The sequence below is a fragment of the Carcharhinus amblyrhynchos genome, chromosome 23, assembly GCF_965287045.1.
Source record: "Carcharhinus amblyrhynchos chromosome 23, sCarAmb.v2.hapA, whole genome shotgun sequence".
NCBI classification, from domain to species: domain Eukaryota; kingdom Metazoa; phylum Chordata; class Chondrichthyes; order Carcharhiniformes; family Carcharhinidae; genus Carcharhinus; species Carcharhinus amblyrhynchos.
The window spans coordinates 26,873,533-26,900,844 of record NC_137346.1 but is presented as its reverse complement, the minus strand read 5'-3'; the positions used below and the strand labels follow the sequence as shown (position 1 = coordinate 26,900,844).

At 39.8% G+C, this 27,312-nt stretch overlaps 1 protein-coding gene across 4 annotated transcripts in view; it reads left to right on the top strand.

Moving 5' to 3' along the window:
* Positions 1–27,312, top strand: part of ggnbp2 (gametogenetin binding protein 2) — a 56,131-nt gene that overhangs the window by 19,297 nt on the left and 9,522 nt on the right. The window contains exons 3-10 of one of the 4 annotated variants that reach the window (XM_080210835.1): positions 5,843–6,096; positions 7,333–7,431; positions 20,021–20,134; positions 20,314–20,517; positions 22,752–22,926; positions 24,687–24,878; positions 25,987–26,182; positions 26,966–27,091. In XM_080210835.1, coding sequence (XP_080066961.1) covers positions 5,843–6,096; positions 7,333–7,431; positions 20,021–20,134; positions 20,314–20,517; positions 22,752–22,926; positions 24,687–24,878; positions 25,987–26,182; positions 26,966–27,091 — 1,360 coding nt within the window. Of the gene's footprint in view, positions 1–5,842; positions 6,097–7,332; positions 7,432–20,020; positions 20,135–20,313; positions 20,524–22,751; positions 22,927–24,686; positions 24,879–25,986; positions 26,183–26,965; positions 27,092–27,312 lie in introns of all 4 variants that reach the window. The other 3 variants (XM_080210834.1, XM_080210837.1, XM_080210836.1) reach the window with 3 other exon arrangements.

The following is a 27,312-nucleotide window of genomic DNA, read 5'->3' as shown; positions in this document are numbered from 1 at the left end:
ACTTTGAAATATTGTATGTAATTTTGTTACCATTTTTATACGAACAGGTTTTAGTATTCAACACAGCAAGGATAATCTATCAAAAATGTTTGAAAATCTGAAATTCTAAATTCTAAGGCAAAAAGCTTAAAGGTTGGCAGGTCAGGAAGTTCTTGAGCTGAAAAACTTGATGAACAGCTATTTGATTAAAAGTCAATAAGATCAGAAGATGTAAATTATGTGCCCTTTTCATATTGCAAATTTCTGGTTTGCATTGCGTATTCTTCCAGGCACTGGTAACACTCATAAAATAATCCTATGTCTTATGTTGAGAATTTTGTCCGTACTGCCCAATATTTAGCTATTTGATCGCAAGATCCTAATTGGTCTAACATAATGTGACCCCTTTTAATCAGAACTGGATAGTGTCCAGTGCATGTCCATTGATGTCTCTAAATAGTCTTGATGTGGGTATGCCGGCGTTGGACTGGCGTAAACACAGTAAAAAGTCTGACAACACCAGGTTTTAGTCCAAGACTAAAACCTGGTGTTGTCAGACTTTTTACTCTAAATAGTCTGTCAGGTGGATTTGGCATTAGTGATAGAATTTGAACAATGAAGCTGTTTTCCAATGACTGTACAGACTAGCAACAATCAAATTTCAGACCAATTTAATTCTGATCCTTTACAACACCCTGTCATGATGAGCAGGCTGAATATGCTTTTGGTCTCATGTGAATCAGATTAAGAAATACACTGAACTTATTTGGTTTTATTTATTGAGACTTGCATCTCTTGCATCTCACCAACTGACCTGAATTGAATGAGTTTGTGTTCTTGCTCGTTGTGCCCATTTGAAGTAGTAGACTTCCTCCAGTCCAAAGGACAGATGTTACTATTGTTGTCCCTTTGTCGCTCGGCCAATTTTGTATCCATATTACTTGCTGCTGTCCCTTTTTTCCGTAATTTCATGATACGGTCCTCGTGTGACCAATGTCTTTTAAAGTCCACATAGCACTGCTGTCAAATCTTTCTGTTACAGCATCTAAAAACTTTTATTTGCCCTAAAATTCATACTGGCTTTCCATAATCCACATTTTCCAAGAGATGATTAATTTTGTCCCTAATTGTTTCTAAAAAGTTTTCTGACCACCAAGGCTAAACTGACTAGCTTCTAGTTGCTTGGCTTATCTTGACACTTTTTCATTGAACAAGGGTGTCATATTTACAACTCTCCTCTGGCACAACCTATGTATCCTAAGGTATTGGAAGATAATGGTCAGCACCTTTGCAATTTCCACCCTTCCATCAGTATTCTTGGCTGTTTCCTCCAGTCCTAGTCACTTAACTTGGCCAACCTTTCTAATACCTTGTATTCATTAAATTTGAGCCCACTGAGTGTCTTGTTCATCTCTCCCATTGGTTTTTGCAACATCTCCCTTGGTAAAACCATGTTATGTAACTTCGTACCTCAGCCAGGCCACCGTGCTTAAATTCTCTTTTCTATCCTGAATTGTCCTCATTTTTAAAAAACTCTTTATGCTGATTAAAATGTTTGACAAAGAAGTTGATAAAGGAGGGTAGGAGAAGCTATGAGGCTGGGCTAGCACTTAATATAAAAAAGGATAGCAAGAGTTTTTATAAATATATAAAAAGGAAGAGGCTGGCTAGGGTGAACGTTGGTCCTTTAGAGGATGAGAAAGGGGAGCTAGTGGTAGGGGATGGGGATATGGCTAAGGTCTTGAATAACTTTTTTGTTTCTGTCTTCACGGAGGAGGACGTGAATAATTTGCCGGGTGTTAGCGATGGAAAGGTGGTAGGAATGGAGGGTCTTAATGACATTACTGTTACTAGAGAGGTGGTGCTCGACAGACTGGAGGGGCTGATTGTGGACAAGTCCCCAGGACCGGATGGAATGCATCCGAGGGTTCTGAAAGAAATGGCGGAGGTGATAGTGGATGCCTTGGTGGTTATTTTCCAGACGTCGCTGGATTCCGGGGAAGTGCCGGATGATTGGAAAACGGCTAATGTTACGCCGTTGTTTAAGAAGGGTGCCAGGCAAAAGGCGGGGAATTATAGGCCGGTTAGTTTAACGTCTGTGGTAGGTAAAATGTTAGAATCCGTCATTAAGGAGGAAATTGCGAGGCATCTTGAAGGGAATTGCTTGATAGGGCGGACGCAACACGGTTTCATTAAAGGGAAGTCGTGTCTGACAAATTTACTGGAGTTCTATGAGGATGTGTCTAGGGCAGTGGATAGAGGAGAGCCGGTGGATGTGGTCTTTCTGGATTTTCAGAAGGCGTTTGACAAGGTACCTCACAAGAGGTTATTGCAGAAGGTCAGGGGACATGGAGTTGGGGGTAGGGTGTTAGCGTGGATAGAGGATTGGTTGTCAAATAGGAGGCAGAGAGTGGGGGTCAATGGGTGCTATTCGGATTGGCGGTTGGTGACTAGTGGGGTGCCCCAGGGGTCGGTGCTGGGGCCTCAGCTATTTACCATTTATATAGATGATCTGGAGGAGGGAACCGAGTGCAGGGTGTCGAAATTTGCTGATGACACCAAGATTGGGGGAAAGGCAAATTGTGCGGAGGGTGTGGAGAGTCTGCAGAAGGATCTAGATAGGCTGGGCGAATGGGCCAGGAAATGGCAAATGGAATTTAATGTTGGCAAGTGTGAGGTGGTCCACTTTGGTAGGAAGAATGGTAGGAAGGACTATTACTTACGGGGCGAAAAACTGCAGCAGGCGACGGTGCAGAGGGACCTCGGGGTCCTTGTGCATGAGTCGCAAAAACCCAGCTTGCAGGTGCAGCAGGTGGTCAGGAAGGCAAATGGGATGCTGGCCTTCATAGCGAGGGGGATTGAATATAAAAGTAGGGAGGTCTTGCTGCAGCTGTATAGGGCATTGGTGAGGCCGCAGCTGGAGTACTGTGTGCAGTTTTGGGCGCCGCACCTGCGCAAGGATATTTTGGCCCTGGAGGGAGTGCAGAGGAGGTTTACTAGGCTGATACCGGAGTTGAGGGGATTGAGCTATGAGGAGAGGCTGAATAAACTAGGCTTGTACTCGTTAGAGTTTAGAAGAATGAGGGGAGATCTCATTGAGACGTATAAGATGATGAATGGGATGGATAGGATAGAGGTGGAGAGACTCTTCCCGCTCAAAAAAGACAGTAGGACTAGGGGGCACAGCCTCAAGATAAAGGGGAGGCGGTTTAGAACGGAGTTGAGGAGGAACTTCTTCACTCAGAGGGTGGTGAATCTCTGGAATTCTCTGCCCGTTGAAGTGGTGGAGGCTGCCTCGCTAAATATTTTTAAGAAGCGGGTTGATGGGTTCTTGATAAGAGAGGGGATTAAGGGTTATGGGGAGAGGGCGGGAAAGTGGAACTGAGCCACAACAGATCAGCCATGATCTTATTGAATGGCGGGGCAGGCTCGAAGGGCTAGATGGCCTACTCCTGCTCCTATTTCTTATGTTCTTATGTTCTTTTATCTCCCAGCGTCTTCTCGTACATTTTTACTTCTCCTGAATTTTCAGTGTTTTGTCTACTTAACTTTCCTGTCATATGCATACTTTACCTGCTTTATCTTGCTCACTATCTCCCTTCATTTAGGGAACTCGAATTGTTCTTCCGATCGTCCCCCATGACCTGTATCTTGACTGTCCCAAGCTATTTTTTTAAAAGCAGACCATTGTTACTGTTTTGCTTTTGTTTCCAATTTATCTGGGCCAGATCAATGTTCTTGTTATCGCAAATGGCGCACTCTCAATCTTACTCTGGATTGCTCCTTGTTCCTTTCTATAGCCTAGCTAAAACTTGCATTAGTAGGTCACTGTCCTCTAAATATTTCCCTAGTGACGCTTGATTAGATACAGTAATGCCATCTTCCTTGTTGATGCTAAACATATGTGGCAAATTCTCCTCTGCCCTTACTTTACCTTACCAGTCTTAAGAATAAATGGGTCCTTTTTCACCATGAAAAGATGTAACCATAGGGATCAGTTCTTAGCCTGCAATTGTTCACTTTACGTTAATGACCTGGATGAAGGGACAGGATATAAGATTTCCAAATTTGCCAATGATATAAAGATAGGTGGAAGTGCATGTTATAATGAGGATATTGTGATTCTGCGATGGGTTACAGAGAGCTTGGGTGACTGGGTGAAAACCTGGCAAATGAAGTTTAATACAGGGATGTGGGGTCATGTGCTTTGGTAGGAGGAATCACAAAGCAAGAGTATCATCTAAATGGAGAGAGACTGCAAGTGAGTGAAATACAGGGATCTAGATGTTATTGTGCATGAATCATAAAAAGTGCAGTAATGGTTTAGCCTTTATAGCAGTGGGGTTTGAGTTTAAAAATAAGGTGGTTTTGTTGCAATTGTACAGGTGAGGCCTTACCTGGAATACTGCGTGCAGTTTTTGTCCCCTTACCTAAAAAAGGATATTGTAACATTGGAGGCAGTCCAAAGGAGATTCACCAGGTTTAACTACTGGGATGAAGGGGTCTGAAAAGAGTTAAATAGTCTAGATCTGCTCTCTTTGGAAGAGTGAGGGGTGACCTTATTCAAATATATAAATTCCTGAGGGCTTGACTGGATAGATGGTGAGATGCTTTCATTAGTGGGAGTGTCTTGAGCCAGGGGACATAGCTACAAGGCAAAGTAATAAGAACATAAGAACTAGGAGCAGGAGTCGTCCATCTGGCCCCTCGAGCCTGCTCCATCTTTCAATAAGATCATGGCTGATCTTTTTGTGGACTCAGCTCCACTTGCCTGTCTGCTCACCATCATCCTTAATTTCTTTACTGTTCAGGATTTGATACTGGGGTGTGTAGAAATTTCTTCTCTGTGGAGAATCTCTGGAATTCTCTGCCCTCAAGGGTGGTGGAAGCTGGATCATTAGAAGTATTTAAAGTGGAGGTGGATAAATATTCCTTACATCGAGGGCTATAAGGAAATGGCACAGAAAGGGAATTGAGGCCATGGATCAGCCATGATTGTTCAAAAGATGTGCTGGTTGGGTGCATTGGCCATGCTTAATTCTTCCTCAGTGTATATGAGAAGCCATCAGGGTGTGGCAACTTGGGGATTTTCACTAACTTCATTGTAGCGTTTATGTAAGCCTACTTGAAAAACTAAAAATTAAACATAAAAATGTAACTTAAAAACTTAATTTGAATGGCAGGGCAGGATTGAAAGGCTTACTGGCCCACTAATCCTGAGTATTAGGAATGTTTGCAGGGTAAACTTACATGCGGTGAGTGGAGTAGGGCCTTGTTGACATTGTTGTCGGTGCGGGCTTGATGGGCCAACGGCCTCCTTCTGCACTGTAGGAATTCTGTGAAATAACATTATGGGTCTATCTATGCCATATGGACTGCAGCTGTTGAAAGAAACATCACCTCAAGGGCAACAAATAGTTGTGTTGTCAGCAATTTTCCCATCCCATGAAAGAAATAAAATGCAAAAAGCTGGTCAGTCCATTGCTTACCAGTTCTTTCATACTTGAATCATTCTTTAAGTAATTCTAAATATTTCATTTTATTCAGATTACTAGTTTTGATTCTAGCCGAAAGCAAAAGCAGGAATCTAGAATCTGTAGTGCATGTTAAAATTAAATTTGGTAGATGACAGTGCAAGCATCTTAATGCAAAGAAAATTGCATTTTGAAAAGTGCAGCTACTTACTTCGAAGAAGCCTTTATGGATTGTATTAAACTGCTGTATTTAAAGGTGAGTTATTAAGATCAGCTGTAGTTTTTCCAACAAGGGTTTGTCATTATCAAGATATCCTACATTTGTAATTCTAAACATTTTTAGTATGTTTACGTATCACAGAATGAAAGTTCAAATCATTTTGTTTCAGCAACATGGCATGCTCAAGCAGCAAGATCTTAACATTGCTATGATGGTAACATCCCGTGAAGTCTTCAGTGCACTTTCTCAGCTTGTTCCATGTGTTGGATGTCGGCGCAGCGTGGAGCGTCTTTTCTCTCAGCTTGTAGAATCTGGCAATCCAGCCTTGGAGCCACTCTCGGTTGGGCCCACAGGAGTTCTTTCGGTAACTCGTGCCTGCATGACTGATGCAAAAAAGTTGTTCACGTTATTTTATGTGCATGGGTAAGTGAATTATTTTAGATTAGATTTTTAAAGCCAATTTTGCTAAATCATTTATCTATTGTGATTGTTTCCTGACTGTACTGAAATGTTGAATAAAGTTGCTCCTGAACAGAAATGTTTATAATAACTAAATGTGCTATGTTGTGCATACTGCCCTTGCCCATGTTGCTCAATTTGGGAAAGGTTGTCTGAATAGTTGTCTTGACCATCAATCAGATTTCAACTACCTGTTTAGAGAATGAATTGTTTAATATATATGCCGTACCTTGTAATAACTTGATTGAAAAGGGAACAAGAGACTTTTGATTCCACAGGGAATTTTGGGTTTAACTAGTAAATGTGGATATTTAAATTGAAGTGATTGTTCCCCAAACAACAATTTTAAAACTTATTAAACTGAAAAGTGTGTACTTATCACTCCCGAATACGTTAATTACAACTAAACCTCATTTAATCCTGCACATGTCTAACTTGGAAATTAGTTGTCGGATTTGGCTTGAATAAATCTATTGGTGGTGAGCTTGGAGCTGCGCAGTAGTGATATTTCAAATCAGTGGTACATTTTTTTTTGTCACTGTGAGCTGTGAAGTAGAGGTAGCTAGTCCAGTTGAGAATAATTTCAACATTAAAACCAAAGTGTTAAATATAGTACTGATTTGTAACTAAATTTGTAGCAAAGAGCATGTCGGCTGAAATGAACAACTTAACTCATTGACAAAAGTTCAACTTCACAAAAGAACATTTTAAAGGTTGCATACAGTCAGTCCATTTTAGATATTCAATAATTTAATAAGCTATTTTAATTGACTTGGCTGTGTCTAAAGCTATTCAATAGCAAATGTTCAATTTTATAATTCTGCTAAAATGATAGCCATGCCCTATGTTTTGGTGGCATGGGTCATAGGTTCCCTTTCCCTGACATTACTACTTTGCTATATAATTGAGTATTACGATGATTTTAAATGCTTCTTGCCTGCTTTTAGTGTTATTTTGCTGCATACATTGGAGCCTGGCCCCGGTCTTGGTGTTTATCAAATGAAAGGTGATGCAGAAGGGCAGACACAAATTATTTTGGTCTTTCTTTCCTTCTCCAATCCAGTGAAACCCAACCAGGAGTTCTGAATGTATAAGACGTGTAATCCAACATCCTAGTCGTAGGCTACTTATGGGCAGTGCTGCAGATGTTTATCCATTTTGTTAATGTTCTGTGCAGTTAAGTTCTGAATTTCTTCTTAGGTCCAAACTAAATGAGACTATTGACGCAATTCCTAAAAGTAAAAAGAACAAAAGATGTCAATTACATTCGTTAGATACGCACAAGCCAAAACCTTTAGGGTAAGTAATACCTACAGTTCTTTGGTACTAGATTATAATGTAATTTTAAAAAATGTAGCTGCACTTCTATGGCAGTATAAAAATTGAGTTATAAATTCAATCTAATCTATTCAGCCAATTTTAGTTGTATGAGAGGAGGATTTTAATCCCTTTTGAATGCAGTGGTTAGTAAATCAAGGCAAATTAGCTATTCTTGGTTATTGGTGTTACTTTTAGTTGAAAGTTATTCATCAAGTTAATTTGATTGAGGTGGTTCAGATAATAAATAAGAATTTGAATGAAATATAGTTCCTTTATTCTCTAATATCTTAATAGTTTTTGTAAAATTTTTGTGACTTTATTCATGATCAGTGGCTCAAAGGAATATTTCCTGGTACCACTGAAGGAAATTTGAGGGTGAAGGAGAGACGTTTTTTAATTGCAGTGGTATCTGTTTGGTTCAAGGCCTAAATTGGAGAATAGTGGTACACCTTCATGCCTACATGGTCTTAGGGTTATTGGATCCAACTTGATTTTGCATTTTCGATACTAGTTGCCTACATTTCCTCCATTGTATAGTTAACCTTTACCTTATGGTTCAGTTATTTATAAAAGCTGATTTTTCAATAGGGCAATGAAATCTGCTCTGCAATGTTCCTAATCTTGCAGCAAAGTAAGTGCGTTGTGCTAGATTGACATTTTTATTCACCATTTTCATCTGCATATCCATTACTTCAGCCTCTTCTGTGCTGATGAGAAAGGCTTAGCTATCTAAAGTATTGGTGGCATGTTTTTAGTTGTCATATATTCCTTCCAATTTGTTATGGGCCTGAGGAAACAGGCTTGGAGCAATCGCCTGTACATCCAGAGTTTGAGGCTTAATATAATTGAGTAAGAGGCAAACAACTGTTGCTGATCAGTGGAAACTATTGAAACCATTGCGTAGCCAGAATGATGGTGATAATGTACTGTTGGTGACTTGGGACTGCTCATGAGTTCCTTTATCCACTTAGTGGGTGCCCACTTTTTATTAGGCCAACTGTTGATTCTGGTAGATTTGGATGAGCAGACAGAGGGGGCAAGATCATCTCTCAAGACTGAATTAGCTCTTTAACCTGCTTGCTGATAGAATTTCAAAACTGAGTCTGCCACCTCTGGCAGACTTGGTAATCAAACACCTGAGGCAACAGGCTCAACAGCACTTGAGGAGCACTGATAATTGGCTCATGAATGGGACTTGGAAAGCTAATACTGAAGCTGAAAACTGGGATCTGTTTCCAGATACCCCTTCAGGTCACTTGATTCACTTTTCAAACTTCACAAATCACTGACAATAGTTGATGTATTCCAGAAGTTCCTCATCATATCTTCCCAATGATAAAGCAGCTATTTAAAGGAAAATCGTGGTAAAATTAGTTTCTGTAAACTCTCAAAATATAGCTGAATAAATTGTCGTATAGAAGGGTGTAGAAATTTGAGATGGATAGAAATCAGGCCTTTGGGGTCCTAGTTCGAAAGCCTGTGTCCTGCCCTGATTGGACAATTTGCTGAGATGTTTGTGCATTGTGCTGCTAAGCTTGTTGGTTTCAGCTGGTTGAACAATTCAGTGTCAATGCATACTGTAGGGTGCCTAAGGAACTCTATAGATTGGTGCCTCCTTGGGAGAGATGGAAGCATGCAAATCATGAGGGTCAGTCAGCCTATAGGTCTGTGCTGCTGGTTTTAAAATGTTTCCATTCCATTGGCTGCCTTCTTCAAATAAATTCAATTTCTTTTAGAAGTTTGTGGATTCTACATTTTCTATGCTCCCTTGGATAAGGCATGCCAAGTCCTAACAAGTTTCCTAGAGTTGTTTTTAAAATTCTCCTTTCCTGGACACCACCTTTTGTTCCTCCCATTATCTTGTACTTGGGTTGGTGGAAAATGTTTTTCCCAATTTGCCATATCCCTTCTCAATGGATTTTGCCATTTTTTCTTCTGTGTAGATTTGTATCGCTGAACCGCAAAGTCTGCCTGCACCTCTTCAGTGTATGTGTCCTTTTATTGTTTATCCTCCCAAAATCAATCACCTTATTTCTTGATATGTGGAATAAAACTACATTTTGCTGCTCAAGTGTTCATGGCAAATCATTGTATCAACATAATAATCTGTGTACTGTTAGTATTAGTAACAGCCATCAAGTGGTAAAAGTTTGATCATTGAGCTAATGAATTTCATTGCACCGAGCAGATTGAACTACAAATTCCAGAAAATTAGATTTTATGCATTTTATACCTTCATTCTGTATGGGAGCACCTACTGTTGCAGCATAAATTGGTATTTGAATGTTTTTGACTGTTTTCAAATTACTTATTACTATTTTTGTGCATGCATGAAAAAAGCTAAGTTGGCTTTTCACAAATCATCTTGTACTTTAAGGCCTACACTCCCTGCAGTGAGAAGGTGCCTGTCTTCAAGTCATGAGCTGATGCAGCTTCAGTTGATTATTTGCCCAGTGATTCAGTTGTCCTCCTTCCTTGGTATGCCTCTTAGAAATGCATGCTCAAGATTGGCAACTTTGAGTAAGGAAATGAAGCTGCATTCCAACATCTGAGATGTCATGGCTTTATGATAGATTGGTTTTCCAAAGCAAAATCTTATTTAACAACTTAAGTTATTTGACTGAAATTTGTTTCAGAATGCAGTAAAAGTTGTAGGATTTTGTATCTTTACACTTGATGTACATCTTTATAGGTGAAGGGTAGAAGGATGTATGCATAAATGATCCTGAGCTTGTTAACTCTTCTGCAAATTACAGTGAAGGGAACAGTGGCAGTGGAAACGCAGAGAGAGCACTAGGGTCAGATAAGAAAAGTAATGGAGACAGCAAGAAAGAAGTCAGATGTAGCATCCTTTTTCACTTTGGACCTTTTCAGCCACCGCACAGGTAACAGGGAGATAAATGTAGAGGTAGTTTATTTGAGGTGCATAGTACACTTGTAAACATTAACATGTCATGTTCATATTTGGCTTTTAACCAAATTTATCCTTGTCGTCAACCACAATCCTTTTATGAAGTACATTTTGATGATTATTACTGAATGTTGATCTGCTACCTTGGCCTGATACTTTTTAAATTAACTTAAAAAATAACTTTCAAAACAAGCATGCAAAAGCTTGCTTTTAGAAATTGACCAGTAACAAACATTACATTATTGGTTTGTGATAGCTAGTGGATTTAGTAGCATGGCATAACTCTGCTTGTTAATCTTGTAACTTGTTACATCTCGTAGCAAAAGCACAGGTTAAAGATAGATCTGGCGGGTTGAGGAAGAGAGAGAGGGAAATGATGTTTAACCATCCTTCTAGTAATTTTTAAAAAATGCTACCATAAAGCTTCCTTAGTCCAAGCATCTATCGTTCACAATAGGTTAAAATAGTGCATTTGAAAGCATGCTTTACACACCCAAGAGACGTGAAAAATACAGTTGCCCCTTAAATCTATTTGTATCATGAAACTTTTGTTCTTCTCTGCTTCCTCCTAACTAAAGGTACCTTGTACCTTTTTATTTAGAGGCATGAGTTCAATGTCTGCTGGTGGCCCCCCCAATCCCTTGCATTAATGATTCATCTTGATGATGAATGTTGACTGGTGCTACTTAAGCAAGGGATGCATCAGTTTAACTTGGCATTCTTTGTGAAATAGCAGGACTCCAAAGACAGCAATCAGGTGGAAACCTTGGCTGACTTTATTTTCCCCATCTTCCCTTAAGACTAAAAGTATAATACAGTGATGAGTTTTATTGATATTGGAGATCACGTAACTTGGCACAGATGAGGCATTAAAGCTATGTCAGTGGCAAATAGAGCATTTAGAATAGCACTCTTCGTGGGCCCAGCATCACAAATATCTTTAGATCAAATTGAGCACCTTTTGAATTGTAGTCATTATTGTAATATATGTAAATTTGTATTTGTGGTTTACTTGTAATTCAGACTCTTATGAAAACTCAAGGTGAGTGGACATTGGTCAGCAGACTTGAAGGTTGAGGGGCTATTGCTAGTTCAATCAATGTGAAACTTGATTCTGTGTTGCTGATTTAAATTAATTAAAAATGTGCTAAAATCTCGTAGGTTAGTGTAGCAACTGTAGAGTTCCAGAAAACAATGTATTTGTCAATCCTGCTAAAACACGGACTGGCTTTGGGGAAAACAGCACTTGTACAAGTTGCACCTGTAGAGAGCTGGAACTGAATTTGTTGTGGAGAGTTTTGCTAGTGATTCTGGGAGAGGTTAAGATTAACTCTCCAGTGATATGGAAATCAGAAGGGAATATTAGAGGAATATCAGGGTCAACAAAATGCTTGGAGACACAGATAGCACTAATATAGAGAACAGTAAACTAAGGTGGAATTGCAGTAAGGGAGAAAGTAGTGAAGTCTAAATCAGGGTTACTAAGCATCTATATGAATGCATGGGTTGTCGTAAATAAGATTGGAAAGTTACATGTGCGTGTTGTCATGTGGAAAGATGATGCTGCAGTGATGACAGGGACCTGGTTCAAGAAAGGTCAGGATTGCTGGATATGGGGTGTTCAGAAGAGACAGGAAAGGGAGAAAAGAGGGTGACAGTTTTCAAGAGCATTGCGGTGCTACTGAGAGTATATCCAAGAGGATCCAAGGAGAGCAAAGGAAGAAAAAGGGTCCAAGTATATAGTCGATAGACAACCAACTAGTGGGAAGAATGTAGACGAACAAATCTACAGGAAAGTTAGTTATATGCAAACAGAGTAGTTAAAATGGGCCACCTTCAAACAAATAGATTGGTCACGGTATGTTCCCTTAATAAAAGGTAGAGCAAACAATCTAGAGCCCCCTGGATGAAAAGATAGCCTCTTGAGGACCAAATGGAATACAGAAGATTCAAAGAGGTGGAAAAGCAAATAAGACATTAAGAGAAAAGGCAGACGGTCAGAGGTTTGCAGCATGGAAACAAGCCCTTTGGCTCAACTTGTCCATGCTGCCTTTTTTAAACCCCCTAAGCTAATTCAATTTGCCCGGATTTGGCCCATATCCCTCTATATCCATCGTACTCGTGTAACTATCTAAATGCTTTTTAAAAGATAAAATTGTACCTGTCTCGAATATTACCTCTGGCAGCTTGTTCCAGACACACTCCACCCTCTGAAAAAATTGCCCCTCTCGACACTTGCGTATCTCTCCCCTCTCACCTTAAACCTATGCCCTCTAGTTTTAGACTCCCCTACCTTTGGAAAAAGATATTGACTATCTACCTTGTCAATGCCCCTCATTATTTCATAGACCTCTAAGGTCACCCTTCAGCCTCCTACGCTCCAGAGAAAAAAGTCCCAGTCTATCCAGCCTCTCCTTATAACTCAATCCATCAAGTCCTGGTGGCATCCTAGTAAATCTTTTCTGCACTTCCTAGTTTAATAATATCCTTTTCTATAATAAGGTGACCAGCATTAACAATGTCTTGTACAACTTCAAGATGTCCCAACTCCTGTATTCAGCGTTCTGACTGATGAAACCAAGCATGCCAAATGCCTCCTTCACCACTCTGTCCATCTGTGACTCCACTGTTAAGGAGCTATGAACATGTACCTCTAGATTTCTTTATCCTGTAACTCACCCCAACACCCTACCATTAACTGAGTAAGTCCTGCCCCGGTTCAATCTACCAAAATTCATCACCTTGCATTTATCTAAGTTAAAGTCCATCTGCCATTCGTCAGCCCCACTGGCCCAATTGATCAAGATTCCGTTGCAATTGGACATAATTTTCTTCACTGTCCACTCTGCCACCAATCTTGGTGTCATCTGCAAACTTACTAACTGTGCCTCCTATATTCTCATCCAAATTGTTAATATAAATGACAAATAACATTGGGCCCAGCACTGATCCCTGAGGCACACTGCTGGCTACAGTCCTCCAGTTTGAAAAACAGTTCTCTACAATCAGAAGCCAATTTTGTATCCAATTAGATGCCTCATCCTGGATCCTGAGAGATTTAACTTTATGCAACAACTTGCCATGCGGTACCTTGTCAAAGGCCTTGCTGAAGTCCATGTAGACAGCATCAGCTGTACTGTCCTCATCTACTTTCTTGGTTACCCCCTTCAAAAAACTCAATTAAATTTGAGACATCATTTTCCACTCAAAGCCATGCTAACTGTCCCTAATCAGTCCTTGCATCTCTGAATACCTGTAGATCCTGTCATTCAAATTAACCTTCCAACAATTTACCCACCAGAGATATGGGGCTCACTGGCCTGTAGTTCCCAGGCTTTTATTTTCGGGCTCCTCATCCGTATCTATCAGTGGTTCAAATATCTTGGCTAGGGGACCCGCAATTTCCTCCCTAGCCTCCCACAACATCCTGGGATGTACTTCATCAGGTCCCAGAGATTTATCTACCTTCATGTGCTTTAAGACTTGCAGCACCACATCCTCTGTAATACGTACACTCCTCAGGACATCACTATTTATTTCCCCAAGTTCCCTAACATCCATGCTTTTCTCAACAGTAAATACTGATGAAAAATATTAATTTAGGATCTCGCCCATCTCTTGTGGACCTGCGCATAGATGACCTTGTTGATCCTTAAGACGCCCTACGCTCTCCCTTGTTACTCTTTTTGCCCTTTATGTATTTGCAGAAGGTCTTTGGATTCTCCTTTGCCTTATCTGCCAAAACAATTTTGCCCTCCAGATTTCTCTTAACTCTACTCCTACAACTCCTATACTCTTCAAGGAATTCACTTGATCCCAGCTGCCTATGCATGTCATGTGCCTCTTTGTTCTTCTTGACCAGGGTCTCAATATCCCGAGCCAACGTAAAAGGGAATCCCAAAGCCCGGTTTAGGCATGTAAATGGGAAAAGGAAAATTTGGGCTGATTTAGGGACCTAAAAGGGCACTTGCACATGGGGATGAGGGGCCATTACTGAGGTATTAAATGAATGGTTTACATTTGTCTTTATCGAGGAACTAGATGCTACCCAGGTCATGGTAACAGTGGACGAAACTATTAGAAGAAGAGTTCAAAATTGATCAGGAGGAACTATTTGCTAAACTGTTGGTGCTTAAAGTTGAAAAGGCACAATCTGGATGAGATGCATCCAAGAGCACGGAAAGAAACGAGTGGAAATTGCAGAGACACTGGCCATAATATTTCAGTTTTTCCCTGACATTTCCATTTTGGGTGGCACAATGGTTAGCACTGCTACCTCAGTGCCAGGAACCCAGGTTTGATTCTTGACTTGGGTCACTGCATGGAGTGTGCACATTCTCCCATGTCTGTGTGGGTTTCCTCCCACTGTGAAAGACGTGCTGGTTAGGTACACTGACCTGAACGGATGCCACAGTGTAGTGACTAGGGGAATTTCACAGTAATTTTATTGCCTTGTTAATGTAAGCCTTACTTGCGACTAATAAACTTTATACTCATGTAGATGCCAGAGAACTGGAGAATTGCAAACATTTGTTCAAAAGGTTGCAAGGATCAGACCAGTCGGTTTAACTTCAACTTCAGTAATGGGGAAGCTTCTGGAAACAACTGTTCAGGATAGAATTAGTCATATGGAAATATGCAGGTCAATTAGTAAGTCAGCATGGATCTCTAATGAGGAAATTGTGATTTTAAATAGACAATCAAGGCATTTGGTAGTGCCACACAATGGACTTGAGACATCTAAGCTGTAGTTCTTGGAATAAAAGGGACCTATTTCAAAATGTGAGGTCGTTTATTTTGGTAGGAAGAACACAGATTATGTAAAACCTGGAGCAAAAATCATGAGTGCAGGAGCAGAGGGACATGGGTGTGTATACATGCATAGATCATTGAAAGTGAAGAGAGCAATTAAGAAAACTGTTCTCGGCTTAATAAATAGTGAGATTGAGTCCAAGAACAAGGAGGTCATACTGAACTTGTACAAGCAGTAGTTAGATCTCGGCTGGAGTAGTGTGTTCAGTTCTGGGTGCCATAACAAGAATGTGAATGAGCAGGAGTAGGCTATCTGGCCTCTTGAGCTTGCTCCTCATAAGCCAACCCCTCAACTCTGGAACCAATCTAGTGAATCTCCTCTGCACCCCCTCCAATGCCAGTATATTCTTTCTCAGGTAAGGAGACCAAAACTGTATACAATATTCCAGCTGTGGCCTCACCAGCACCTTTATGCAACTGCAACATAATCTCCCTATCCCTCTAGCAATGAAGGATAAAGCTCCATTTGACTTTTTAATTACCTGCAAACAAACCAACTCTGATTCATGTACAAGGATACTCCCTCTGCACAGCAGCATGCTGCAATTTTTTACCATTTAAATAATAGTTCATTTTGCTGTTCTTCTTACCAGAATGGAATACCTCACATTCACCAACATTATACTACATCTGCCAGACCTTTGCCCACCCACTCAAACTATCTATATCCTTTTGCAGACGTTCAGTGTCCTCCGCACAGTTTGCTCTACCGTTTTTCTGTCGACTGCAGCTTGGACACACTATACTTGGTCTGCAACTCCAAATCATCTGTGTAAATTGTAAACAATGCAATGCAGAGAATGCAAAAGAGATCACCAGAATGATTCCAGGGATGAGAAACTGACCTGTGAAATATTGGAAGAGAAGGCAGCCAAGAGGGGATATCATTGATGTGCTCAAATCATGAGGGAGCTGGATAGAGGAGATGGGGCAAAACTGTTCCTGCTTCTAAAAGGATAAAGAACGAGGGGGCACAAACTTAAAGCAATTTTCAAAAGAAGCCAGTGTGATGGGGAAAAAAACACTTTCTTGTGAGTGGTTTGGGTCTGAAATGTGCTGTCTAGTACATTCCATTGAGGCATTCAAGAACACAGTGGATAATTAGTACAGGGGTATAGGGAAAAGGAGGAAGAATTGCACACAACTGATGTTCAGATGGAGAGCCTGTGCTGATAGAAGGGCTGAATGACAGTCTTCTATGTTGTAACAATTCTTTGATTGGAACGGTGTCAATTGAGGTTGCAGATATTGCCAGTAGTTTGAAAATCAACTGATGGAAACCCATGCCAGGGATTAGTTTCTTTTATTGGTGCTGATTTCAGAAATCACTTGAATTCATCAAACTATGCAGCAAATAGAAATATTCTGTCCAACATTGAACCCTAATCTAGCTACACCCTCTGAATGCTCTTATCACATTTGTAATATTGAATTTTTGTGATTCCATCTCTATGCAGGAGCTAGTTTCAATTTTGGCCTTCCAACTGCCACTGCTAATAGTGTATGGCAACAATATTAGCAGTGGCAGTGGCTAGGTTTAAAGCAAACTGGGGTAAATGTCAGCAACTTATTACATTTCAAAAGTAATTTGACCACCTTGCATTTGGAGTTGGAAATGGAACAAATGGCCTGCAGATTTGTGGGAAATCTTAGCTACCAAAATTACTTCATCCCATAGCTATTAAATAACTCATAAATGGAAAGCATTCCATCTGAATTTAAAAATTGCAAATTAAGTGGTATGCATTTGAGCAAAGTCTAACTAAAATGAATCAGATTCTCACTCAAGGTTTCTTCAGTATGGATTTAACATAAAATTCAGGAGTGGTGGACAGTCTTGAGAATTGAGACCAAAATTGCTACCAAAAAATCCTCCTTTAAAACAACAGAGCTGCAGGAGAGCTTTGATAAAACCATAACACTTGAAAAATACAGCCTTTAGTTCCATCCAGTACAAGGAACAAATTAGGTTTGAGTTCTGGTTTGTTACACAAAGCATAATACATAGGCTCGCAGATCTGGCAATTCTATGTGAGCTGGGTGTTTTCTCTGAAATTATATATAATGTGACTGATAAAAACAAGAGTGATCATTAATTTTGTTGTGGAGCATCATTGCAGTTCAGTTACATCTTTGAGGTTGTGCTGGCAGATGCGTTGAAGCAATTAGCTGACTTTTCTCTTGTCAAGACAATAGAAATACAGACGCATTTTCATAGAACATTACAGCGCAGTACAGGCCCTTTGGCCCTCGATGTTGCGCCGACCAGTGGAACCAATCCAATGACCCTCTAACCTAAACTATTCCAATGTTATCCATATGCCTATCCACAGACCATTTGAACGCCCTTAAAGTTGGCGAGTCCACAACTGCAGGCAGGGCATTCCACGACCTTACTACCCTCTGAGTAAAGAACCTACCTCTGACATCCGTCCTATAATTACCACCCCTTAATTTAAAGCTGTGTCCCCTTGTGTTAGCCATCACCATCTGAGGTAAAAGGCTCTCACTGTCCACCCTATCCAATCCTTTGATCTTCTTGTATGCCTCAATCAGGTCACCTCGTAACCTCCTTCTCTCCAATGAAAATAACCTCAAGTCCCTCAGCCTTTCCTCATAAGACCTTCCCACCATACCAGCAACATCCTGGTAAACCACCTCTGCACCCTTTCCTATACCTCCACATCCTTCTTATAATGTGACGACCAGAACTGTACACAATACTCCAAGTGCGGCTGCACCAGAGTTTTGTACAGTTGTAACATGACCTCACGCCTCCAATTCAATCCCTCTACCAATAAAAGCTAACACACCGTATGCCTTCTTAACAACCTTATCAACCTGGGTGCCAACTTTCAGGGAGCTATGCACATGTACCCCGAGATCCCTCTGCTCGTCCACACTACTAAGAGTCCTTCCATTAGCCCTATATTCTGTACCCCTGTTGTTATTACCAAAGTGAATCACCTCACGTTTTTCTGTATTAAACTCCATCTGCCACCTCTCGGCCCAGCTCTGCAGCTTATCTATGTCCCTCTGCAAACTGTAACATCCATCCTCACTGTCTACAAGATTTTGGTGTTGTCAGCAAATTTACTCATCTGTCCTTCTACACCCTCATCCAGGTCATTTATGAAAATGACAAACAACAGTGGCCCCAAAACAGATCCTTGAGGTACACCACTTGTAACTGCACTCCAGGTTGAATATTTCCCATCAACTACCACCCTCTGTCTTCTATCAGCTAGCCAATTCCTGATCCAAACTGCTAAATCACCCTCAATCCCATGCATCTGCATTTTCTGCAATAGCCTACCATGGGGAACCTTATCAAATGCTTTGCTAAAATACAGTACATTGCAGTAAAATTCAGTACATTGCAATTCTGACTTGAGCAAACTGCTGGGATATAGTGTCCAGTGAAGGCCTCAGCCACATCTTATGCCACTTGAATATTTTATTTTCAACACAATAGTTGACTGGTAAAATACAGCAAGATTATGTATGCTGTTGCTCCTTGACCCCTGATTTTCTTTGAAAATGTTGAATTATGGTTGGGTTAAAAGAATCAACATTCTATAATTTCACCTCTGGTTTCACAACTGTATTTAGTTTTAATCCCCTTGATTAACTTGGTCATCCTTTAAAATGGTGAAAAAATTGAGTGCAGTTTAATATTTGATTTGGGACAGTAATCTACCATTGTATAATATATCCAAATGTATATTAAAATCTAGCTTGACTATGCAGAAAACTTTGTATAGTTTTAGTTAGCACAGTTTCCAAGTAACTAGCTTTGTATGGACCATTAATCCACTGAAGCTCATTTAACACTCCTTGGCATTAAATTGTTTTCATCATTAGCCCCAGTAACAATTTATTGTTCAAGTCCCACTCAGGAGATGGAGCATGTAATTAACCCAGGATCAACCAAAGCTGCTAAGACAAATGAAACTGAATATTGGTGATGCTAAAATCTGAATTGAATTTTGTCAAAACTTTGTGATATCAGATAAGATGTGAAGTTAATGTTTCAGGCAGTTGTTGATCAGAAGCAGGTCCTTCCTAGATACTACGCCTGACATGCTGAGTGCTTGCAGCGTTTTTCACTTTTTGTTGCATTAAAACCAGATCTGATCACTTAACTAGTAACTGCCTGTGGAGTGTTGCTGTATTTGCCTACATGGCAAATGATTGCTTCAAATTAATTGATATTGAAGTAGTTTGAGACATCCTGAAAATGTGAAAGGTGCTATATAAATACAAGTCTGTTGTTTGCCTGAATGTTTTTTCCTTCTCTTCCCAACCTTCCCCATATCCTCCATCTTTCTAGATTTTAATCCTAGTTGATGTTCACCCGCTATCTATTTTTGTTTTTAATACCCTACCTAATGTAAACTTTAATAGGATGTAGATACTACTGAACAGCAAGTGACTTTTATTACTTCACAGTGGGCGATGCTCACCTGGGCTCCCTTGGACCATGAGTTTTCCTTGGGATTGGAAAACTTGAGTTACCAAATCATTTAGTTTTAAATTTAATTGTTTGCTCCTTGCATTTTAGAATAAATGAAATGTTTGTGGGATTTTTTTCAATCACTCTCTTCATGATTGATCAGTATTGGATGAGTGCATTTTTTATGCACTGTTACATAAAGAGTCTCTTTTGTTCAGAGATCATTAATTAACTGATTCTGGAGGGAAAAGAAATCAATCCCAAATGGTGGCAAGTTTGAATAATTGTTTGTTTAGTATTGATGTCCATTCTAGTAACCTGTATTCTAATTGGGCCAAATGTTTTTAATAATTTGGAGAAAATCATATTGTTTTTGTTTCTCTTAACAGGGGTTGCTGGATGGATGTGTGGGAACTAATGTCCCAAGAATGTAGGGATGAAGTAGTACTAATTGACTCCAGTTGTCTTTTGGAAACACTAGAGACTTATTTACGGAAACACAGGTTTGTAATACAGTACAGGGGTGCTGCGTGCTATTGTGTGCAGAATTTGCCACTGAAATTAACTACATTATAAATTATTATATGAAAGCTATTCAGTATTAAGTAAAGATTACTGCATTTATATATGCCACTGTAATGGTAATTTTATGGCTGTTCACATCAGTTTCTTTTTATTGCAGGTTTTGCACAGATTGTAAAAATAAAGTACTACGTGCATACAACATTCTCATTGGGGAATTGGATTGCAGCAAAGAAAAGGGCTACTGTGCAGCTCTCTATGAGGGACTACGTTGCTGTCCCCATGAACGACATATTCATGTCTGCTGTGAGACTGACTTCATTGCGCATCTTTTGGGGCGTGCTGAGCCAGAGTTCGCAGGAGGGTATGAGTATGTAATTTGCTAGAATGGGCTATCTAGCGCTTTTGGTTGCTTTCTTTTAAATGTATTTTCTTTAGACATGATGCAAGTGTAAAATAACTGCTGAAATCAGTTGCTTCTGTTAAGGCTGCAACAGTAATTGACTGAAGCTTTACAGCATTTGTTCATAATTTGCAGAGATTTAGCTATGAACCACTTGGGGTGACTGCACTCTTGAGGGAGAAAATTGAAGATTGTGTGTGCACGGACCATACCAGCAACACTAAAACATGTGATAAAGTTGTCTATTTCCATTATCAAAAATGAGTTGTGGATGACATTTGAGGCTTAAAGGCTGTTTTGGAGAGGATTCCATCTCTGTCATTGGCATTGTTCCAGAACATTTTCACAAATTGGTAATATGGCTTGGGTTGTGAAGATGGAGAAACCATCTTCTCAAAGAACAAGGTTATTTTTCACCTGGGATATGAGGTACAGTAGCTAAAAGGAAAAGATCCCAGTTTGAAGGGGGAAAAGAAATCCATGCTGAGGCCCTGATTTTTTTTTTAAAATTTATTTCTGGATGTTCTGTGACCCTAACCAGTTCATTTGGATGGGGTTAGGAAAATTGTTGCAGCACTTGCTGTGAGTATGGCAACATTTTGAGGCTTTTTTATAGTTCCTTGATTTCTAGTATACTTTGCAATAGATTCTAAGGCTGTTTTAAAACCCCCTCTGCTTTCCTAACAACTTCAAATGCCAGCAATGCATCTGAACCAGTGGATGTCTTGTGTCTGGATTTCCAGAAGACATTTGACAAGGTGCCACACAAGGCTGCTGCATAAGATAAAGGCACATGACATTACGGGTAATGTATTAGCATGGATAGAGGATTGGTTAACTAACAAAGCAAAGAGTGGGGATAAGGGTGTTTTTCTGGTTGGTAGTCAATGACTAGTGGTATGCTTCAGGGATTAGTATTGGGACCTTAATTGTTTACAATTTACATGATTTGGAGTTGGGCATCAAGTTGTCAAAGTTCGCAGGTGACTAAGATGAGTGGTAGAGCAAAGTGTGCAGCGGACGCTGAAAATCTGCAGAGGGGTGTAGTTTGAGTGGGCAAGGGTCTGGCAAACGGAGTGCAGTATTGGTAAATGTGAAATCCATTTTGGTAGAAAGAGCAGCAAAATGGACTATTATTTAAATGGTAAAAATTGCAGCATGTGCAGAGACACCTGGATGTCCTCTTGCGTGAATTGCAAAAATTTGGTTTGCAGGTGCAGCAGGTAATTAAGGCAAATGAAATTTTGTCCTTCGTTGCTAGAGGGATGGAGATTAAAAACAGGAAGGCTATGTTGCAGCTGTATAAAGTATTGGTGAGGGCATACCTGGGGTACTGTGTACAGCTTTGGTCTCCTTCCTTGAAAAAGGATATACTGACACTGCAGGGGTGCATTGGTGATTCACTAGGTTGATTCCAGAGTTGAGAGGGTTGGCTTATGAGGAGACTGAGTAGACTGGGGCTTATACTTATTGGAATTTAGAATGAGGGGGGGATCTGATAGAAGTGTATACAATTATGAAGGGAACAGGTAAGGTAGAAGCACGGAGATTGTTCCCACTAGTGGGTGAAACCAGACCTAAGGGGCCTAGCCTCAAAATAGGACGGAGCAGATTTATTACTGAGTTGAGGCAGAATTTCTTCACCCAAAGGGTTGTGAATCTGTGGAATTCCCTGGCCAGTGAAGCAGTTGAGGCTACTTCAATGAATATTTGTAAGGCAGAGATTTTTGGACAATGAAGGAATTGAGGGTTATGGTGAGTAAGTGGAGCTGAGTCTGCAAGATGATCAAGCACGACCTTGTTGAATGATAGAACAGACTTAAGGGGCCAAATGGCCTACTCCTCCTGGTTCTCATGTTCTTAATGCTGAAAATGTCTGGGATGAAGAATTAGAAAATCTCCACTGAAGAAATGTAGGCCATTAGATTTGTTCTCTATCTGATTCTTTGTATTGTGTCATGTCATCTGAATGCTCAAATTGAATCTAATCAGTTTTTTGCTCTTGGTGCCATATAGCATAGTCTAACAGACTGTATAGGCAATTTGAATCTTAAATAAACAATATGGAATTTACTGTTTTGAAATACTTTAACTGTTTTGTAACTTTCCATTCTGAACATATGTTGAAGCTGCTATTAGTGTAGGTTTGAACAGAACATGTAAAATAGTAACCTAACCAGTCGTATCGCTTTTAGGCGGCGGGAGCGGCATGCAAAAACTATAGACATTGCACAAGAAGAAGTCCTTACATGTCTTGGTATTCATCTGTACGAACGCTTGCACAGAATTTGGCAGAAGTTGCGAGCTGAAGAGCAGACATGGCAGATGCTCTTCTACCTTGGTATTGATGCACTGCGCAAAAGCTTTGAGGTAGAGTGTTAAATTGCTAATGTAAAATGTGGTTGGTTGACAGTTTTAAATGCAATTTGATTGGTAATAATTCTGCATCAGTTTTTGTACTCAATTGTATTGAAACAAACAAATGATGGAATACCATCACAGTGAATTGGCAGTGTCAACAGTATTGCAATGAGGAAAGAAAACTAATGCACATATACTTTGGGGAGAGAAGATTTAGCGAATGTATGCACCAGGTTAAACGTATAACTTTGTCTGTGAGAATATAACGTCAGATGTCTCTTTCTTATCCAGGCTGTTTCCCAATCTTTCATCCCCTACTAGACCGGATGTATTAGAATTTGGGGGAAGAAGTGCAGAAAATGGCAAAGATTTCCACTGTGGTGATTGGCTTAATTTACAAACACATAAATTAGGGGCAGAGGTGGGCCACTTGGCCCTTTGGGCCTGCTGTGTCATTTGAATAGTCATGACTTAGCTGATTGGTAATCTCCAACTCCACATTCCCATGTACCCCTGATAACATTTCACCACCTTGTTAATCAAAAATCTATCTATCCCTTCCTTAAAAATATATAAAAACTCTGCTACCTTTTGAGGAAAGGTGTTCCAAAGGCACTTGATCACAATCACTGTCAAGACTCCTTTAGCATCTGGATTTGGATTCCCTGTGAGGCCAAAAAAAAAATTTGGTTGGCACCTCTATGATTCAAATATGTGATCAATTCTTACACTTAATCCATTCCTATTTTGTGTTTTTAATATTCAAGTTATTTCTGATTTTTAAAAATATTTTAACGTAAATTTACATTGGGATTTCAGCTGAACAACTTCTTTTGCCTCCTGCAGTCAGTGGCTGCTAGGAAGTGGTTCCATGAACCCTGGTAGTTCTTGGCCACTGAATGACCATTATTCATATGCGTGCCGTGATGCTATCAAATTGATTGCAGGAAGGTCTCTGCAGCTAAGCTTGATCAATCGCCATTTGAGACCAACATGCACTTGAAATGGGTGGCTGGATTGTAATCAAGCACCTGGAGTTGTTCTGTAGGTTGACCATTTAAACTGAGCCACTTGCAGGGCAGAACTTTAAGGTGTGAAGTGGTGGAAATGGTCCAGTTTGTTCTGTGCCTGTTGAAATGCCAGCAGCAATGCAACTGCTTTTAAGAAATTGTAGGCAGCAAATTTCTTTTAGCCTGGGCATGTGGTAGTACTTAATTTTTGGGGGGGCCTACTACACTTTTTCGTGGTTGTTAAATATGCCAACTTTTGTCAAGTGCTACTGCAAGCTGCTTGGCTTGGACATATCGAAAGATCGTTTCCAACTTAATTGACTGCAACACCATCCTGAAGACAGGATGAGAAAAACAAAAATGCTGCTGCTTTTTTTCCTTTTTGTAAAGTTTCTCTTGGCAGAAAAATGTAATTGTAAGTAATCTGTGGCCATTGTAAGATTTTCCTAAACTACAGAACCTTCACCCAATGCTTGACCCGTGACAACTTGATAATGAAGGTCTTCCATTTTTGCAAGAACCAGGAATAGATTTCTGTAGTGAGACATACTGACTTTTGGAAGGATAGACGAGTTGGAGATTTTATTGGGATGACCAAATGGTGTATATCTGGTCTCTTTTTTTTCTATCTAGTGAAGCTGTAAAGAAACCATATTTGGTGAAGTGGATACGTAAATCTTAACTTGAAATTTTGCTTTTATAGACTAATGGCCTTTATAGTAATTTTTAGTTAAAAAAAACTGGAACTCTATTCTGTAGATGGCAATTGAAAAAGTGCAAGGTATTAGTCGACTGGAGCAGCTTTGTGAGGAGCTGTCTGAAGAGGAGAGAGTTCGAGAGCTTAAGCAGGAAAAGAAACGTCAAAAACGGAAGAACAGACGTAAAAATAAATGTGCCTGTGAAATATCTACTCCACTTCAAACTCCAGGGGAAACTAAAGCTGAAGAAGAGGTAGGTAGAATAATAACTTTCAAATTGTTAAATTGATCCAACGGTCTTTGTGCAAGTTGTATTCCGCATCCTTGCCTTTTTGTCAGCAATGACCATAATTACTGATCATAAAAATAATTGAAGTAAAATTTAACCTTTCCATTGGCAGAAATCTGTTGTTTCAATACCCATTTGAATCTGTTAACTTGTGTTTCTAACTACCATTTATTTGCTGCAATTGTACCATTTTTATTGGCAAATAGTAAGTAGACTTGTCTGTTCCCAGATCCTTCCCCATCTTTATATTAAGAGGTGAACCCTGTTTACTTTTCTCATCAAACATCTTTACCCAATTACCCCACATCTCAAGTCTAATGAAAATAGCAACATTCTCTTCTTGCCCTTTATCTGGTATGAGATAACAACTAGTGATGAATTGTGCTGTCGTCTGCCTCAATATGGGTCCTACGTTGTGGAGCCCAAAACTGCACACTGCTTCAGTTGTGATCTTACTGTGGTTTTTCATAATTGGTTATTGTAGCTTGCCTTTGATATTTTGCCCCTTATTAAACCATTAGCTATTATTCCATATTTATTTGAGGTGCAGCTATCGAAGGTCATCTGAGTCTACCTTTCCATAATCCCCTAGCTTTTCCTATTCAAGTATAATTTTATTTCAAAACTATAAAATGTACAACCACCCACTCTTTGGTATTGAATGCATCCTAGTTTTGTTCTCATCAATATCAGCTTCCAGTTCCTTTGGATCTTCAAATATCTACTCTAGCTCATTTTAGTTTCGTCTACAAGTTTGGACAGTACTTCCTCTAGCCAGGTATCCATATCGTTGATATCTATAGTAAAGTCTTCCCAGAGCAGACCCCCATAGGATACTTTTACTCATCTCTCACCTACTGAAAGCTGCTTTTAATTCTTTCCTCCTTTCTAAAAGGTTTATAATTGTTTGCTGCTCTCATCTTTAATTCTATATCCTTGAATCATCATCTGTGCTATGGTATCTTGTCAAAGGCTTTTAGAAGTCTGTGTACCACATCCACCGTTTTGATTCAAGACTCTTCAGCTTCAGTGGAGGCATTGGCTTTCAGTAGAATCATTGGTTTTATTCCAGGGCAACCATTTTTTAAAGTCAGATGCTATATCTAAATCATTCCAGGCAACATCTGAACCAGTAGAGAGTAGCTGTAAAGACTGTGGCACCATGGAAGATGCAAATGGTAGAGTTGAAGTAATTGTTACAAATGAAAGTACCTCCTGCACATGCCCTGGAAGTGAAAATCTACTTGGATCACCCAAAACAAAGAAAGGTACGAACACGGTTGTGCCCAATGTTTGCCAAAGAATGTTTGACCACTTCAGATGAACTATTGTTTTCTAAAACGTGCTGAACCTGAGATTCTGGCTGGTTGTTTTACTGTTTTGAGCAAAGCTCCCAGTAGCCAATGTTTTGAATTTATATGGTATCCTTTTGTTTTCAAATGCCTTGAAGTACTCTGAAGTACAGGTACTGCAGCAGGTGAATAATTAGCTAATCATTGGGAAAGAATATTGTTCAGGACTCTTGAAATAACTCCCTGTTCTATGACTGTAATCGGATCTTTAACGTTCATTAGAGCCAACAGACAAGGCCTCAGTTTAGTGCTCTATCTGATGAAATGGAACCTTCTGATGAACCCCTGAAGTGGGTCTTCATCCTACAGCCCTTGACTCAAATTTAGTTTACATGCTGCTGAATTGACTGGGCAGATGTTGCATGAGGTTTAGTCGGACAGGCAACATTACCCCATGCTACTGCAAACTTGCTCTGGAGCCAAAGCTGCTGGGAATCCAGGCTCTCTTTTTTTTTCTGGTTTAAAATCCTTTTTATTTGAATGAAAACTTAAGTGATGGAGAAAATTGAAGAGATAAACATGTTTAATCTTTAAACCACTTTACCAGCTCAGGGAATAGTGCACAAAATCAAGTAGTTGTACCCAGTACAAAACTTACGCAGTGATATTTTTCAATACAAATACTTTCTTCTATAAAGCAATACTGTAGACACAGCTTTAGTTGAAATTTCTCCCTAATATGTTTTTATTTTCGTTCAGGTTTATCGCCACATTGCAATGGTAGTGACTGTGGTTACTCCTCAAGTATGGAAGGCAGTGAGACTGGTTCCCGAGAAGGATCAGATGTAGCTTGCACTGAAGGTATCTGCAATCATGATGAAACAGGTCAGAGTGATACCAAAAGTCTTGAAGCATCATGTTATTAACAATATTTAAAATGGACAAATTGTATAGGGCTGACATTATAGAACCAAGGGTGTCATCGAATGGCAATGCCAGTTGCATAGTCATGCAGTACAAAAAAGGACCATCAACTCACCAGGTCTGTACCAACAAAACTTGCACTAATCCCATTTTCCAGCACTTAGCCTTGAATGTCATGACAT